The following is a 15,134-nucleotide window of genomic DNA, read 5'->3' as shown; positions in this document are numbered from 1 at the left end:
CGGAGTTTGCTGGAAGTTTTGTCATGATTTAACTCAGGGGCTGTGCTCCCGGCTGAAACGCCACCAAACAGCACGTCCCACTCTACGGAACGCCCACCTACCCTCACGGAGACGGATCTTCCTCGCCCAAACACTGCCTGGGTTCCTCCCTACATGGTCACTAGGTTTTCTCCCGCAACTAACGTGCAGTGTGTGAGGGACACTTCAAGACGCCACAAACACCTGGACCCTCGCGGCGCCTTCTGCTTGCTTCCAATGTCCCATCAGGTCATTCTTGTCGAAGCAGTTTTTACTGCTATGGCTGCAAACTGTACCCCAACATGAGCACCCCATTTACATGCACCCAGTAGCACTCAGCCCTGTTATCTATCTGTCCCTCTATCAGTCAGTCATCAGGAATGACTGAGTGACTGCTTGACTGCTATGAAGCATCGCGGATCTGGAGCGTCGGGGGCTCAGCTGGTTAAGCATCTGACTCTTGATTTCAGCTCGGGTCGTGATCTCAGGGTCGTGAGGCTGAGCCCCGTGCTTAGCAGGGAGTCTGCTTCAGAGTCTCTCCCTCTGCCCCTCCCCCGTCCGTCACTCCCTCTCTCTCAAATGAATCAATCTTTTTTTAAAAAAGACATTATGGTTAACTATTTTGATGCACAAATTGTCCCCCATTTAGCCAGTGGGATCCCGCGCAAGTTGACAGGTGACATGACCCATCGCTTTTTTTAAGCACGACTGCGCGTTCTGACATGTTTCAGTCATGTTATGCCATCCTGCCTCAGCCCCGGAACCAGCTGCTTCTCGAAGGAGCCCTGGGCCTTCCGAATGGGACAGACACCGAAGACCGAGATCTCAACACTGTGTGCACTCACCACTGCTGCGGTGTCTCTGCTGCTTTCAGAATACAGAGCCGAGAAAGTGCACTATGTATGTACACACACGTGCGGTCACGGACACACACACACACACCTGCACGTCACTGGACGTGTGCCCACACAGTGGGGACAGACGCGTATTCAGATCTTAGGAGGCACAGGTCCACACCTATTCTTCCAATCCCGATCATCCCCACGGGGTTCTTCTGGCCTTTCCTGTCTCATCTGGACATCCTTTCTTCCACAGTAAGATCCCTGGATCCCAGCAATGTCAATACCTTTGCCCAACACCATCACGTATGTAAAATAACCTCCAAGCTGCTCTACCCGTACGAACCTACAAGCAAGAGTTCAAGATTTCTTTGCTGCTCACACCCAACCTCACCCAAGACTGCAGGTGTGGAGTCCAACACCGTGTTCTTAACTTACCTTCCGCCCTCTCTCCCCTCCCCTACATGAGGCTTCGGCACCTCATGGGGACGCGACTGGGCTCCTTCCCACTTGCTTTCAGTTTCAGGGGTTTTTACCCTCTTCCCATCCTTCAAGTTTATGCTTTGAATTTTGTATTACATGAACAAACTTCTAAAAGTCAAAACTATGAAGACAAACTCAAAGAAATGTCACTCCCTCCTGAACTCCGCCTCCTACCACCCACCCACCTCTGGGGGTGACCAACTTCAGCGTTGCCTGGTTTGTCCTCCCAGTGCCCCTCCGATAGAGACACACGCTTTGTTACGTTCCCTTGTTTCTCACACAAAGGTGGCATATCATAACCGCTCTTTTACTTTTTACTTTTCCACTTATCAACATCTCCTGGAAAAACACCTTATTCCAAGTCACAAAGAGCTTTCTCCCTATTTTTTTCTCCCTATTTTTTTTTTAAATTTATTTATTTATTTGACAGAGAGAGAGAGAGAGATCACAAATAGGCAGAGAGGCAGGCAGAGAGAGAGGGGGAAGCAGGCTCCCCGCTGAGCAGAGATTCCCGATGTGGGGCTCGATCCCAGAACCCTGGGATCATGACCTGAACCAAAGGCAGAGGCTTTAACCCACTGAGCCCCCCAGGCACCCCTTTCTCCCTATTTTTGACGGCTGCATTGTACTCCACAATGAGAACAAACTAGGTTTGTTCAACCAGCTTGTGAGTTGTGGAGAGTTAGGGGGTTTCTGATGTTTTGAAATTATAAGTAGTGTGCAAAGAACTACCTTGCACACGTGCACTCCTGACTTTTGGAAATCTGTGTTCCGAGTACAGTTCCGCATCGGCATCCTGGACCCAGACAGAAGCACCTACATATATATTACCAATTTCTCTTCCAAAGAGGTTTGACTCTTTTGCATTCCCACCAATAGCATATTGCTCTAATTACAAAAAAGCCTGAACATGATGTTCAAGAACTATTTTTTTATATCTTCTTATGAACAGGCTGTTCCTATTTTCTGCCCATTTTCCTGTACTAGGAGTTGTCAAACTTTTCTTAAAGGGCTGGATAGGAAACATTCTGGGCAGTGAGCACGGCGTCTGGTTGCAACTCCCCTACTCTGCAATTCTGGGCAAAAGCCGCAAAGAGGACACTGGAAGGAGGGGCATGGCTATGTCCCTAATGAAACAGCACCTACAAACGCAGGACACCAGCCCATATACCATAACTAACTGACTGGCACTCCGTATGATTTTGGATCTCTTCCTACTTTTAAAAGTCTGTTTAGGGGCACCTGGGGGGCTCAGTTAAGCATCTGCCTTCGGCTCAGGTCATGATCCCAGGGTCCTGAGATGAAGCCCTGCATTGGGCTCCCTGCTCAGCGGGGAGCCTGCTTCTCCCTTGGCCTCTCCCCTACCCGACTCATGCACATGCAGCACTTTCTCTCTCGCTCTCTCTCAAATAAGGAATAAAATCTTTTTCAAAAAAGTCTTTTAGAAACACCAGAGCTTTACCTATCACACATGCTGTGAATACTTTCTCCTAATTTGTCGATTCTCATGACTCTAAATGGGGATATTTTGCCATGTAAGAATTTTTTTAGTTTCACATAGTCAAATTCATGTATCTTTGCTTTTATTGCATGTCGATTTTTAGCTAAATTTAGAAAGTCTTTACTTTTTACCATGTTGAAGAAAACTCACCAATTTTTTAAATTTTACTCTTCATTTCTGATATTTAGATGCCTGATTCTTTTCAGGTTTTGCCTTTTCATTGGAATAGGATCTGAGTTTAACTTTTCCCAGCAAGCTTTACAATGGTCACTATAACATTCATTTAAAAAACCCAACTACCACATTGAGGTAGTTATAATATCATGTGAAGGCATACAGTGATGAAGTAAAGATGCATACTGTAAATTCTACAGTAACCACTAAAAAAAAGTAGATAAAAATTAAAATATAAATCAAAAGAAAACAGGGAAAGGAGTAAAATTAACAGAAGAGTCAAACAGAGAAAAGAGAGCAGGATCATAGATGTCCACCCAACGAAACCACTAACTGCAATGTACTACGGGGGGTGCCTGGGCGCCTTAGTTGAGCTTCCAAGTCTTGGTTTCAGTTCGGGTCATGATCTCGGGCTTATGGGATTGACCCCCACCATCTGGTCACATGCCCAGCGTGGAGTCTGTTTGAGATTCTCTTTCTACCTCTGCCCCTCTGCCCACACCACCCCTACTCTCTCAAATAAGTAAATTAATTCAAATAAAATCTTTAAAACGGGGGCGCCTGGGTGGCTCAGCTGGTTAAGCAACTGCCTTCGGCTCAGGTCATGATCTCAGAGTCCTGGGATCGAGCCCCACATGGAGCTCCCTGCTTAGCAGGGAGTCTGCTTCTCCCTCTGACCCTCCCTTCTCATGCTCTATCTCTCTCTCTCTCTCTCTCTCTCTCAAATAAATAAATAAAATCTTAAAAAAAAAAAAACGGACTATAGGGGCGCCTGGGTGCCTCAGCTGGTTAAGAATCCAACTCTTGATCTCATCTCAGGTCTTGATCTCAGGGTCATGAACTCAGGCTCACACGAGGCTCCATGCTGAGTGTGGAGCAAACTTAAAAAATAAACAAACAAACAAAAAACCTGGCTAAAAGTGGTCCAAACACTCCAATGAAGTAAATGATTCTCTGCTTAAGGAAAAATAGAAGAATGAATAAAATACTAATTATAAGAAACACATTTTAATTTCAAAGACCTAGGTAGGGTAAAAGTAAAAGGATAAAAAGATTTGCCATGTAACGTATATCATCAAACAGCTGAAGGCAGCCACAATTATACCAGACAGAAGATTTCAGAATAAGAAGTATCACAAAGGATAACTTTACAATGATCAAGTGGCCAATTCATCAAGGCAGAACAATTTTTAAATATGTAGGCACCTAATAACAGAACTTCAAAATACACAAAACAAAAACTGACAGTGCTAAACAAACAGAAAAATCCACAGTTATAGTTAGAAATTCAATATCCCTCTCAGCAAGTTATAGAAAAGGTACAAAGAAAATCTGTAAGGAGAGAGAAGACTCAAACTAAAGTAACTGGATATAACTGAATATAAAGCAACTGGATATAACTTTCATTTACAGAAAAACTACCCAACAGCATTATATACCCAAAATAGACCATGCACTGGGTCATTAAAAAGTTTCAATATACTTAGAAGAAGTTGAATTACATAATATAGTAAGAGAAATACACCTGAAATATTTGGAAATCTGCTGAAATTAAACAACACTTCTAAATAAATCAGGGTCAAAATGGAAAGCATGAGGGAAATTAGAAAATATCTAGAACTGAATATGAAAAAGGAAAAGAATGTATCAAAACATGTGGGATGCTAAAACAGCTGTTAGAAGGATATTTAAAGCTTTAAATACCTTTTTTTTTTTTGGTTGGGGGGAGACAGAAAATCTTAAGCGGGCTCCACACCCAGCATGGAACCTGACGTAGAGCTCAATCCCACGACCCTCAGATCTCAATCTGAGCTGAAATCAAGTCATATCCTTAACCAGCTGAGCTACCCAGGTGCCCCTAAATACTTTTCATTAGGAAAAAGAAAGATCTAAATTCAGTGATCTAAGATTCCACCTCAAGAAATTAGAAAAGGAGGGCGTCTGGGTGGCTCAGTGGGTTAAAGCCTCTGTGTTCAGCTCAGGTCGTGATTCCAGGGTCCTGGGATCGAGCCCCGCATCGGGCTCTCTGCTCAGCGGGGAGCCTGCTTTCTCTCTCTCTCTCTGCCTGCCTCTCTGCCTACCTGTGATCTCTCTCTGTCAAATAAACAAATAAGATCTTAAAAAAAAGAAAGTTGAGCATAACCCTACTCTATGGTGCAGCCATTCTCTTCGTAGCCATTGACCCCCAGGACCGCTGTAAGAATGTTGCAGCAGCCTCGTTTGTAATAGCCAAGCCCCAGAGGCAACCCAAACGCCGTGAGTGAGCACACAGTCGTTGGAGGGAACACCACCTACCAGTAAAAGGAACAGACTCTCAACGCATCCAAGACACTGGGTGAATCTCAGTGCCTCCGCCGAGCGGCAGAAGCCAGACAATCTAGGGTAAATGCTGCATGATTTTATCTCTATGAAATTCCAGAAAATGCAAACTAATTCACAGTGTCAGGAAGTAAATCGGGGGTTGCCTGAAGACGAAGGAAGCCAAAAAGGCCAGAAGGGAAGTATTACATTCCTGGGACACATTTAGGAATGCTGGATGTGTTCACTATCTCTTTTTTTTAAAGGAATTATTTATTTATTTGAGGGTAGAAAGAGAGGGCCTCCAAGCAAGGCAGGGGGACAGCGGGATAGGTAGAGAGAGAGTCCCAAACAGCTCTGCCCCGAGCGCAGGCCCCACACAGGACACGCTCTCACCACCCTGAGATCAAGACGTGAGCCAGAATCAAGAGGCAGATACCTAACCAACTGAGCCACCCGGGCGCCCCAAGGCTTTATTTATTCATTCACTTATTTATTATTTATTTGGGGGTGCAGCAGTGCTGGGGAGGGGAGGAGGGGGAAGATGGATGTGTTCAATCTTGATCACAGAGATGGTTTTCACAGGTGTACACACATCTTAAAACTTGTAAAATCGACACTTTAAATATGTGCCATTAATTACGAGTCAGTTATACCTTAACTAAGCTGTTACTTTTCTAAATAATAATACGTTATATGCTAATTAATTGAATTTAAATTTAAAAATTTTCTTAAAAAGCCACCAAAAAATAGAATAAAATAAATATAATCAAATTTTTAAAAATCCATCTAACCAATGGAAAGCCTGTTCATGCTGACTCGGGATTTTCCTGTTGCATCTGGACAAGGAGCTAAAAGACCTTGACAAAATTTGATCTACTGCTTTGGAATATCAAAATACACGTTAAAACCTTCAATCTAAGACCCTCTGGAATACTCTGCCATTCTAATCTGATACACTTGATATTAAAAAGAAAACCTGGCGTGATACTGACAGAAGACCCTGGAAACTGTCTCCCAAGGAAACGGTATGAAGGAGGCACTGAGGGTCTCGCCGGCCTTGGGGCCTGTGGGTCAGAAAGCAGGCGTGCTGCCGGACGCAGGTCTCAGGCTGCGGGCACGGAGAGCGTGGGGGCCCGGCTGTCACAGGCAGGGCACCGTCCCCCCAAGGCCCCAGGGAGCCGGCCATGAAGAGCCCGCCCGTGGCCTCTCGTTTCCCTTCTGCTTTGTGGACCTGGTTTACAGATGGAGGCTTTCTCCTCCCTGCTCTCCGTGCTCCCCACGCGACCGATGCCAGAGACGTGCTGACGGCCTCTCCCCACGTGCGGTCTGTGGTCACGCGCCCCGCCCACACCGGCCTCCGGGCACACACAGCGAATTACGGCTCACAGCGACTCAGGTTTGCTAAAGCCAACACCCCGGAGCCCTGTTCTGTGCCTGAGGAGAAGGGCTGAGGATGGTGCAGAAGGACAGAGAGAGGCTCACCACCAGCCGTTTCCAGGATGCTCCCGCTGCAGCCCCGAGCGACCCCTCGCACCGAAGCCAGCTGCGGACGCTCACGCTGTGAAAGCTCCACGAGGCCCGTGGTGACGTCAGGAGGGGCGGTGTGCACACCTGCTTTGGAAAAACAAACCCGCATGAAAGTGGCTCTTGATTCAAAGAAAGTCAAAGTCGCTCCTGAAATCCTGTTCAACGAGAGCCTCACTGGCTGAGCTCTAAGCGAGGAACGGGATTCGTTTGGTCCTTCTGGCGGGGCAAGACACACAGGGACCCTGTGCACTGGGAGCCCCAGACACAGCCTATGGACACCTGTGAGCACGTGGGCTGTCTGGGTCTCAAGGGATATTGGCCGGACCCTCGGACGACGTTGCCTTGACAGGCACGAGTCAACTGCAGTTAGACATCTCAGTGACGGGCGCCTAGGCAGCTCCATCCATGAAGCCTCTGCTTTCGGCTGGGGTCGTGATCCCAGGGTGCTGGGTTCAAGACCCGTGTTGGGCTACTCAGCAGGAAACCTGCTTCTCCCTTTCCCTCTGCTCATGCTCTCTGTCTCTCTCTCAAGTAAATGAATAAAATCTTTTAAAAAAAAAAAGGAATTTCGGGGTGCCTAGGTGGCTCAGTGGGTTAAAGCCTCTGTCTTCGGCTCAGGTCGTGATCTCAGGGTCCTGGGATCGAGCCCCGCATCGGGCTCTCTGCTCAGCGGGGAGTCTGCTTCTCCCTCTCTCTCTGCCTGCCTCTCTGCCTACTTGTGATCTCTGTCTGTCAAATAAGTAAATAAAATCTTTAAAAAAATAAAAATAAAAATAATTTAAAAAAGGAATTTCAATGAAGGAGAGACACATTTTAAATCAGCTGTCATTGGACCATTTTCACTGTATTATGAAAAACACAGCCAGGCTTCTATAAACTATCCCCCACTCCCCAAAACAGTATGCTGGATGTCACAAAACACACGACTTTTGCAGGCTTCACAGAACAAGCCTATGAACGTAAACACGATCCCCACTGACAGATCAACACGTCTCACTATTGGGGGACCTCAGGCAAGTGCCAGGCGCACAAGTATTAACGTCACAGTCAAAAACAAGTGACGTTAGATGCCGAAAATACTTGAAGTCCCTCCTCCCGTTGTCCACACGCACATCCTGGGGTTAATCTGGACCACACGGCACGGGACTGGACGGCCCCGGCTGACTGAAGCTGCTGAGCACGAGCATCTGCACGAGGGCCGGCGGGGCACACCTGCTGTCCCTTTGGTCCTCTGATGCTTGGTCCTGCCCCCACAGTGGTTACTCCACTACTTCTGATTTTCAAATTCCGATTGCTTAACTATTAGCTCACCACCTAGGCAAAATGTAAACTAAATTTTTTTTAAATATATAGAAAATATGTAGAAAGATGAAATTATATGGAAGCAAAACCCAAACTTACTATTGACATATCAGAAAAAAACCATCTGGAAAAATCTATCTTAATGACAGAGTTTTCACAACCCGTGAGAAAGCGTGACGATGAGATTCACATTTTAAAGTATGACTGTCAGGATGTTCTTTTAGTTTAGAAAGAAATTTCCCCAACCTTCCACGTCTAGCAAAAAGAGTAAGTGATTTTAACAATATTCATGAAAGACATAAATGGTAATCTTAACTACAAAGTAGTTTTAAAATCACTATACAAAAATAAACAATATTCCAAATAAAAATGAATGGCTATAACTAAAAATACTACTTTCAAATATAGGTATTCACATCTGTGTCCCAATGTGTTATGGATTTGATTTCTTTAAGCCAAAACTGAAAATGATGGATTTTTTAAAAATTACCTTTACCTAATAGATTGCACATCAATTTTTTTTTACCTAATATATTCTTCCTCTTTCTGTATCTCTCTTCTTAGTCCAAACTGAAGAATTCTCCCATGCTAAAAACTAAAATGACGATTTTTATAACAAGGAGCAGAAAGGTACGTATTTTCAGATTCAGGAACTCCAATCAACCGGGTCCAGCAAACATTCAGCAAATGAAGGAAGATTATTAGAATTTACGAGAACCGATCACACAACGTGCAGGAGAGGCCAAGGACAGAAGAGGGTGCAGCCACACCTGCCAGTCAGGGACTGTCCATGCACGTGGCCAGGGGTCTCGGTCGCCGGCCTCCACAGCCCCCCTCAGGGAGAACACACACCCCACGGCCACGGGACAGTCCAGGGTTGTGGGGCCACACGTTTTGAGCCGTGGTCAGCTGCTCATGCGAGACACGCTTTCACCTCTGACCCACGGGGAAGCAGGGTCTGCAACGGCTCGGCGGGGGCTGACACAGCTCTACTTCCTGCACCATCTCACCGAGAACAGAGCATCAGGAAGCAGAAATAAGGGAACAGAACATTCAGAAACAACCGTTTTTCTCATTGGAGAGATCTGTGTGTTTCCAATAAGCCAGATCACTGTGACAAACAGAAGAAAAAACGTATCTGTGCAAAGGCTATGTTTCAAGCTTTCCCCTGAGGCCCTCCTTGAGGATAGCTGGCGGGTGACCACGGCCATCCACAGGACACCCAGGGCTGCTGCCAACAGCCTGCGTGGGCTGCTGCCCCAAGGGCTCTGGCCTCAAGCCCCAGCCTCTCCTGCCACCCAGGGCCGTCGGCACGTCCTTAAGACGGCACCCGCTCGACAGACACGTGCAGGTCTCCTGACTCAACAGAGACAAAGTGACGAGCGTCAGAGACGTGTCCGCAAGAAGGCTGAGAGTCACCCAGCTGACTCTGCGGGCAGCCAAACGACCAAACGACCAAAATTTCACATGAAAGCCCCTAGCCCCTAAGCCTGCCTCTGCCTGGGGATGTCCAGGCTCCCAGGACCCCACCGAAAACCCCCGCCGGTGACGGGGTGCAGCTGGTGCACCAAATCCGTTGAGCGGAACAGCAAAGAAAGCAGTGTCAGCCCTGGGCCAGGGTGATCTCAGGCAAGTGTCTGTCGTTCCCTCCACGTCTAGAAGACTGGGGGCTTTACGGCGGTCCGCGGCAGTCCTGACGGCACCACCCAAGAAACTGTCGTGAGTCTGGGTGCGGAACGGACGCCAACTCCGCACACCGGCTCCCGGACAGAGAACTGAGCCACTGCTGTTGTTAGCAAGTGAGATTCCAAATGATGGAAGGTTTGCGATTTTTCCTAAGATTAATGTAATTTAAAGAAGCGGATGATTTAGAAAAGATCTAACATCTTAATGACTTAGCTTTGCCTGACACCCCCTTTCGGGCTGAGGGGCTATCTCACTTGGAATGCGGAGGAAGAACAGCCAGACCACGGTCGCAGCCCCAGTCTCCAGCCCCGCGGACAGCTCCACAACGGTGCGCACGTGGCAGAGCGAAGGCTGAGACAACACAGAGGCAGCGGCCCAGGCAGGCCCTCAGGAGCCGTCAAGGCCGCGTCTAAGGGACCGTCCACCCTACACCTGCCACCTGCACCAGCCCACACCTCCAGAGCAGGAGGGGCTATGACATCAAGAAACCCACCCCCTCTGGGGCCCGGGGGAGGCCAGCACACCACATGGTCCGGAACGGCCAACCACAGAAGCATCAAGAATGACCTTTGCTACCAAGAAGCCATTTCCAGATGAAAAAGAGAAGGTGGGTCTCGAAGAGCACAGAGGCACCCCTGTGCTGGAGGGACCAGGGCAGCGGGTCACTGACCTATGTGGGCGTGGGCCGTGGGGCCTGCGAGCGCGGCGGCGGGTCTCCCTCCCGGGTGAGATGAGGTGGAGGATGCGGAGGATGAGGTGGACGAGCCCTGAATGACCCGGTCGAGCCAGGGCTCGGTGTTGGAATGGCTCTGGAGCGGAGTGGAGGTGAGTTGCGTGGGTCGCCGGAAAGAGCCCTCATCTTCCGAGGCAGATGACGTGTCTGTGATTAAAATAATGACGACAGGCATAATGTAGGGGTGAGTCTGGGAGGAGGGCGGAGTCCCACACCAGCTCCTGCGTCTCCCAGGCCTGCCCACAGCAAGCTGTGTTCACCCGCACCACTGCGCCCCAGCACGGCCAAGGGGTCATCTCAAGGCTGCCCGCGGTCTATAAGGGCCTGCGTTTGCCCGACTGGAAGAGCCAAGGAGCGCTACCTGGGAACGTGGTTTCAAGACCCCTGCTGCCCCCACAGGACTGTCCGGGAGCACCACACGCTGGGTACGAAGGCAACCCCAAGCCCTAAATGGCTTCCGCACATTCCCAGGTGGGGTCACAGCACCGCAGGAGACCCCAAGCGCTGAGCGCTCGGCTGAGTGAATGCCCCACACAACCTTCGCGCACGGCCCAGCCGGCCTCCTGAGGCTGCGCAGGGTCACACGGCAGCAGCCCTGACCCACTCCAGGTGTCCCCCCGTCCACCTGCGTCCTCCTGGGGGCGCTGGCAGAGAGCGCGGACAAGAATTCCTTCCCCAAGACAACTGCTCCAGTCAGTTAGATTAACTGGTCATTAAGGTTCTACGAGCCACCCTGACTGTGCATTTCATCATTACAAAAAGGTTTTCTTTTTGAAAAGTAGGTAGTACGTCAAGTTATGTTTAGTAAAAACGATAATTCGACAGCCACATTTAGAAGATATTTTTTCAACAATATAAACTTTTTTTTCTTTCGAAAGGGAGTGCTACCAAAACCACCAAGTTGTCTTATAAGTCTGGTGTGTCTGGTTTTCACTACATCCTCAAACCAAAAACTCCTGTTCCAGTTTTCGTGACTTCAAAAACAAGACAGCGAGCACGGAGCGCCACACGCCACCAACTCCGGGTGTGGCGTAGACACGAGCTTACGACACCTTTGCTGGAGAGAAGCTCCGTGTAAACGTTCTCATTTCTGAAGGTAATGACAACAGAACAGTAATAAATTTTAAAATCCTCCAAATAGCCTTATACTCTCCTGTTTAAGGCCTGGTAACAATGTAATAAATAGTCATTAATAAGATGAATAATTTCAAACTTCTTAAACCAGAGAACTTCACTATCCCAGGAAGCATTGATTTTAGGCTCCTCTCTCGACTAAAAACCATAAATGGCGTCTTAGTCGAAGAATTAAATTCTTTTACTAGAGTCCTATGGAAAGCAAGCACTGACTTGGGTCAGAGCCCCACCGCGTCCGCCCCAGATGTTCAGGAAGGAATACGGCACATACACAAACATTCCTAACCTCTAACTTCTCCGGATCCCCTCTACAGGGCCGAGGGGAAAGGCAGGCTCTGACGTCAGGGCTGGGGAGCGCCCAGGGAGCCAATGGCGCGACGCCGGCGCGGCCGGTCCGTACCTGGAGGCGTGTAGGTCTCCACGGACGAGTGCGTGAGGGCAGAGCGTCGTCTCGAGGGCATGGGCACCTTCCGCTCCTTGTATCTGGCCAAAGCTGCCTGCACCGCCTCAGTGTGAACATCTACACAGAAACAAGGTTGTGAAGACACTTGCCATGGCTCAGGAAGTAACAAAATTAAGTTTCACACTCTTATCTGTTTGCCCCGAATGAGAAAGAGACGTGAGCGCACGGCCTGTCGTAAAGGAGGGCACGTGATGGGACGAGCCTGGGTGTTGTGCGCAGCTGACGGATCACCGACCTCCACCAGAGACATGCAGTACCTGCATGTTCTCGATTTTAGACTTAAAAATTTTTTTAATTTAAAAAATAAGCATGGCCTATGACATTGGCCCTAGATTTCTTTAAATGTTCTTTTGTTTGTAGATTTGGACCCATGTAAATATTTTTAGTTATAAATCAAAACTATATTATAAAAACGAAATCCCCCAAATTAAAAATAAAATGAAACAAATGAACCTAAATGTGTCTCTGGTTGTCGCCTCAACTATTCCAGATGACTCTCACATGCACAGACTGTCCAGCCTGTCCCTCTGGGGCAGTTACTAAGGACAAGTCAGATTATACACTCTGGGGGCTCCTGGGTGGCTCGGTCAGTGACGCACCTGACTCTTGATCTCAGCTCAGGTCTCAGTCTGAGGACCCTGAGTTCAAGCGCTATATTGGCTCCACCACTTAAGAAAAGAAATATAGGAGTGCCTGGGTGGCTCAGTGGGTTAAGTCTCTGCCTTTGGCTCAGGTCATGATCTCGGGGTCCTGGGATCGAGCCCCGTATCGGGCTCTCTGCTCAGCGGGGAGCCTGCTCCCTCCCCTCTCTCTGCCTGCCTCTCTGCCTGCTTGTGTTCTCTCTCTCTGTCAAATAAATAAATAAATAATCTTAAAAAAAAAAAAAAAAGAAAGAAAGAAAGAAAAGAAACATAAACTCTTTCCTGCAATCACACAGTGATGCTACCGTCCCCCGGGAACAAGGTACTCATGAGGAAGAAGACCCACGCAGAAAGGATGCGCCTCTCTTCCCGGGAACAAGGTACTCATGAGGAAGAAGACCCACGCAGAAAGGATGCGCCCCTCTCCCTGGGTCTGAGTGGGAAGTGTCAGCGTGAACACATGTGATAGTTTGTCTTCAACTATGGCGCGGCACCTCTGCCCACTAAAATGTCTAGAAGTGCCTGTCCAGGGGTGTCTTGGTGGCTCAGTTATTAAGCATCTGCCTTTGGCTCAGGTCCTGATTCAGGGTCCTGGGTTTGAGCCCCGCATTGGGCCCCCTGCTCAGCGGGGAGCCTGCTTCCCCTTCCCCCTGCCCCTCCCTGCTGTGCTTTCTCTTGTGCTCTGCTCTCTCTCAAATAAGTAAAATCTTTAAAAAAAAAGTGTCAGCTCAGGGGGCGCCTGGGTGGCTCAGTGGGTTAAGCCGCTGCCTTCGGCTCAGGTCATGATCTCAGGGTCCTGGGATCGAGCCCCGCATCGGGCTCTCTGCTCAGCGGGGAGCCTGCCTCCTCCTGTCTCTCTCTGCCTGCCTCTCTGCCTGCTTGTGATCTGTCAAATTAAAAAAAAAAAAAAAATCTTAATTTAAAAAAAAAAAAAAAGGGTCAGCCCAACAACGAGTAACCCTTGCACCCAGAATGTGGTCTTCAAATTCCATCCTCTGGAGGATGCCGAGAGAGGCGAAGTCTAGGGCTGGGGCAAGAAATGCACAGAGGAGCTGAGAGCGTCTCGTCATGACCGCCGGTGAGGACCTGGTCCAGCAGCTCAGGACTGTGGAACTGACTGGGGGAGGCTCCCAAAGGCTGGGGTTGGGACGGTTTGAACACCGACAAGGACAGATGCCAGCACGGACTGAACAGCAAACGCAGAGCTGCCTGAGTGGCTCTGCCGGTGAAGCATCTGATTCTCGATTTCAGCTCTGGCCACGGTCTCAGGGGCGTGGCATCGAGCCCCACATCAGACTCTGTGCTCACTGGGGCATCTGTTTCAGATTCTCTTTCCCTCTCCTTTGCCCCTCACCCTGCCCTACTCTCCTTCCCCCTCTCAAATAAATAAGTAAATCTTAAAAAAAAAAGAGGTATCCAGTCCATACACACACAGACCAAAGAACAGAAGGAAGAAAGAGAGGCAGCAGAATCAACCGGCGGCTGTCGGAGACGCCAGCGACCCGACTCATCATTCTAAAAAGGAGCAAATAAATGGGAAGAACTGAGCACACCCTGGTTCTCCCGCACCAGGGAGCAAGGAGGAGTCTGTCTTTCTAGAAGGACGCCAGCCTTTGAACGAAAAAGGATGACAGAGGCAGCTTCGCCATTCTGCAACCCTCAGGAGTGACCGGATCTGGGCACTGGGTACTACCCGCTGCAGGCATCCCGGGCAGGCTGTCCTCCCAGCGCAGGAACGCAGCGCCGTGTCTCGTCTCAGGGACAACCGAGCACCTAACCCGACCCCCGTGGGCCTCGGACGGGTGTAAGTCAGGAAGGACTGAAAACACCATCCAACATTTGTGATGCGTAGATCTTGTTTGGGCCCTGGGTCCAGACAAACTGTCTGGTCACGGGGCGGCCACGGGGGACCTGGCTGGCTCAGTCGGGACGGCACAGCACCCAGTCTTGGGTACGCGTTTGAACCCCACGTGGGGCACAGAGCTTACTTAGAAATTTTTTTGAAATAATAATCAAAAGTTAAAAACCACATGAACATTTGGATATTTGATATTAAGGAATTATTGCTAATCAATTTGTGATGATGGTTTTATCTTTTAGAGATACAAGGACATGATCCTTTTCAGAAATGGACACCAAGAACACTGTGACATCTCAATGAAATAACGGGATTGCAGAGGTTTCTTCAGAATCATGTGGGAAGGGAGGGCCCAGGTGGAAAGTGGACAAATGGGTCCAGACTGACGTGACAGTGACTCGAGACGGTTACTACACGAGGAAGCCCGTTCCTATACATGTTTCCATTTTTCTCCAACAAAATGTTTTTAAAACA

The 15,134-nt window shown here is 48.7% G+C and overlaps 1 protein-coding gene across 2 annotated transcripts in view; it reads right to left on the bottom strand.

Annotated features, from left to right (window-relative positions):
* The window catches only part of LOC111155631 (disco interacting protein 2 homolog A), a 117,320-nt gene that overhangs the window by 68,875 nt on the left and 33,311 nt on the right, over positions 1 to 15,134 (bottom strand). The window contains exons 4-6 of one of the 2 annotated variants that reach the window (XM_022515900.1): positions 12,099 to 12,218; positions 10,502 to 10,711; positions 6,799 to 6,927 (exon numbers count right to left, since the gene is read on the bottom strand). In XM_022515900.1, coding sequence (XP_022371608.1) covers positions 6,799 to 6,927; positions 10,502 to 10,711; positions 12,099 to 12,218 — 459 coding nt within the window. Of the gene's footprint in view, positions 1 to 6,798; positions 6,931 to 10,501; positions 10,712 to 12,098; positions 12,219 to 15,134 lie in introns of both variants that reach the window. The other variant, XM_022515901.1, reaches the window with a different exon arrangement.

Source organism: Enhydra lutris, unplaced genomic scaffold (genome assembly GCF_002288905.1).
Source record: "Enhydra lutris kenyoni isolate GAN:26980312 unplaced genomic scaffold, ASM228890v2 scaffoldscaffold43, whole genome shotgun sequence".
Lineage (NCBI taxonomy): Eukaryota > Metazoa > Chordata > Mammalia > Carnivora > Mustelidae > Enhydra > Enhydra lutris.
Note: the sequence above shows the minus strand (reverse complement) of the source record. Positions and strands in the feature narration are given on the sequence as shown.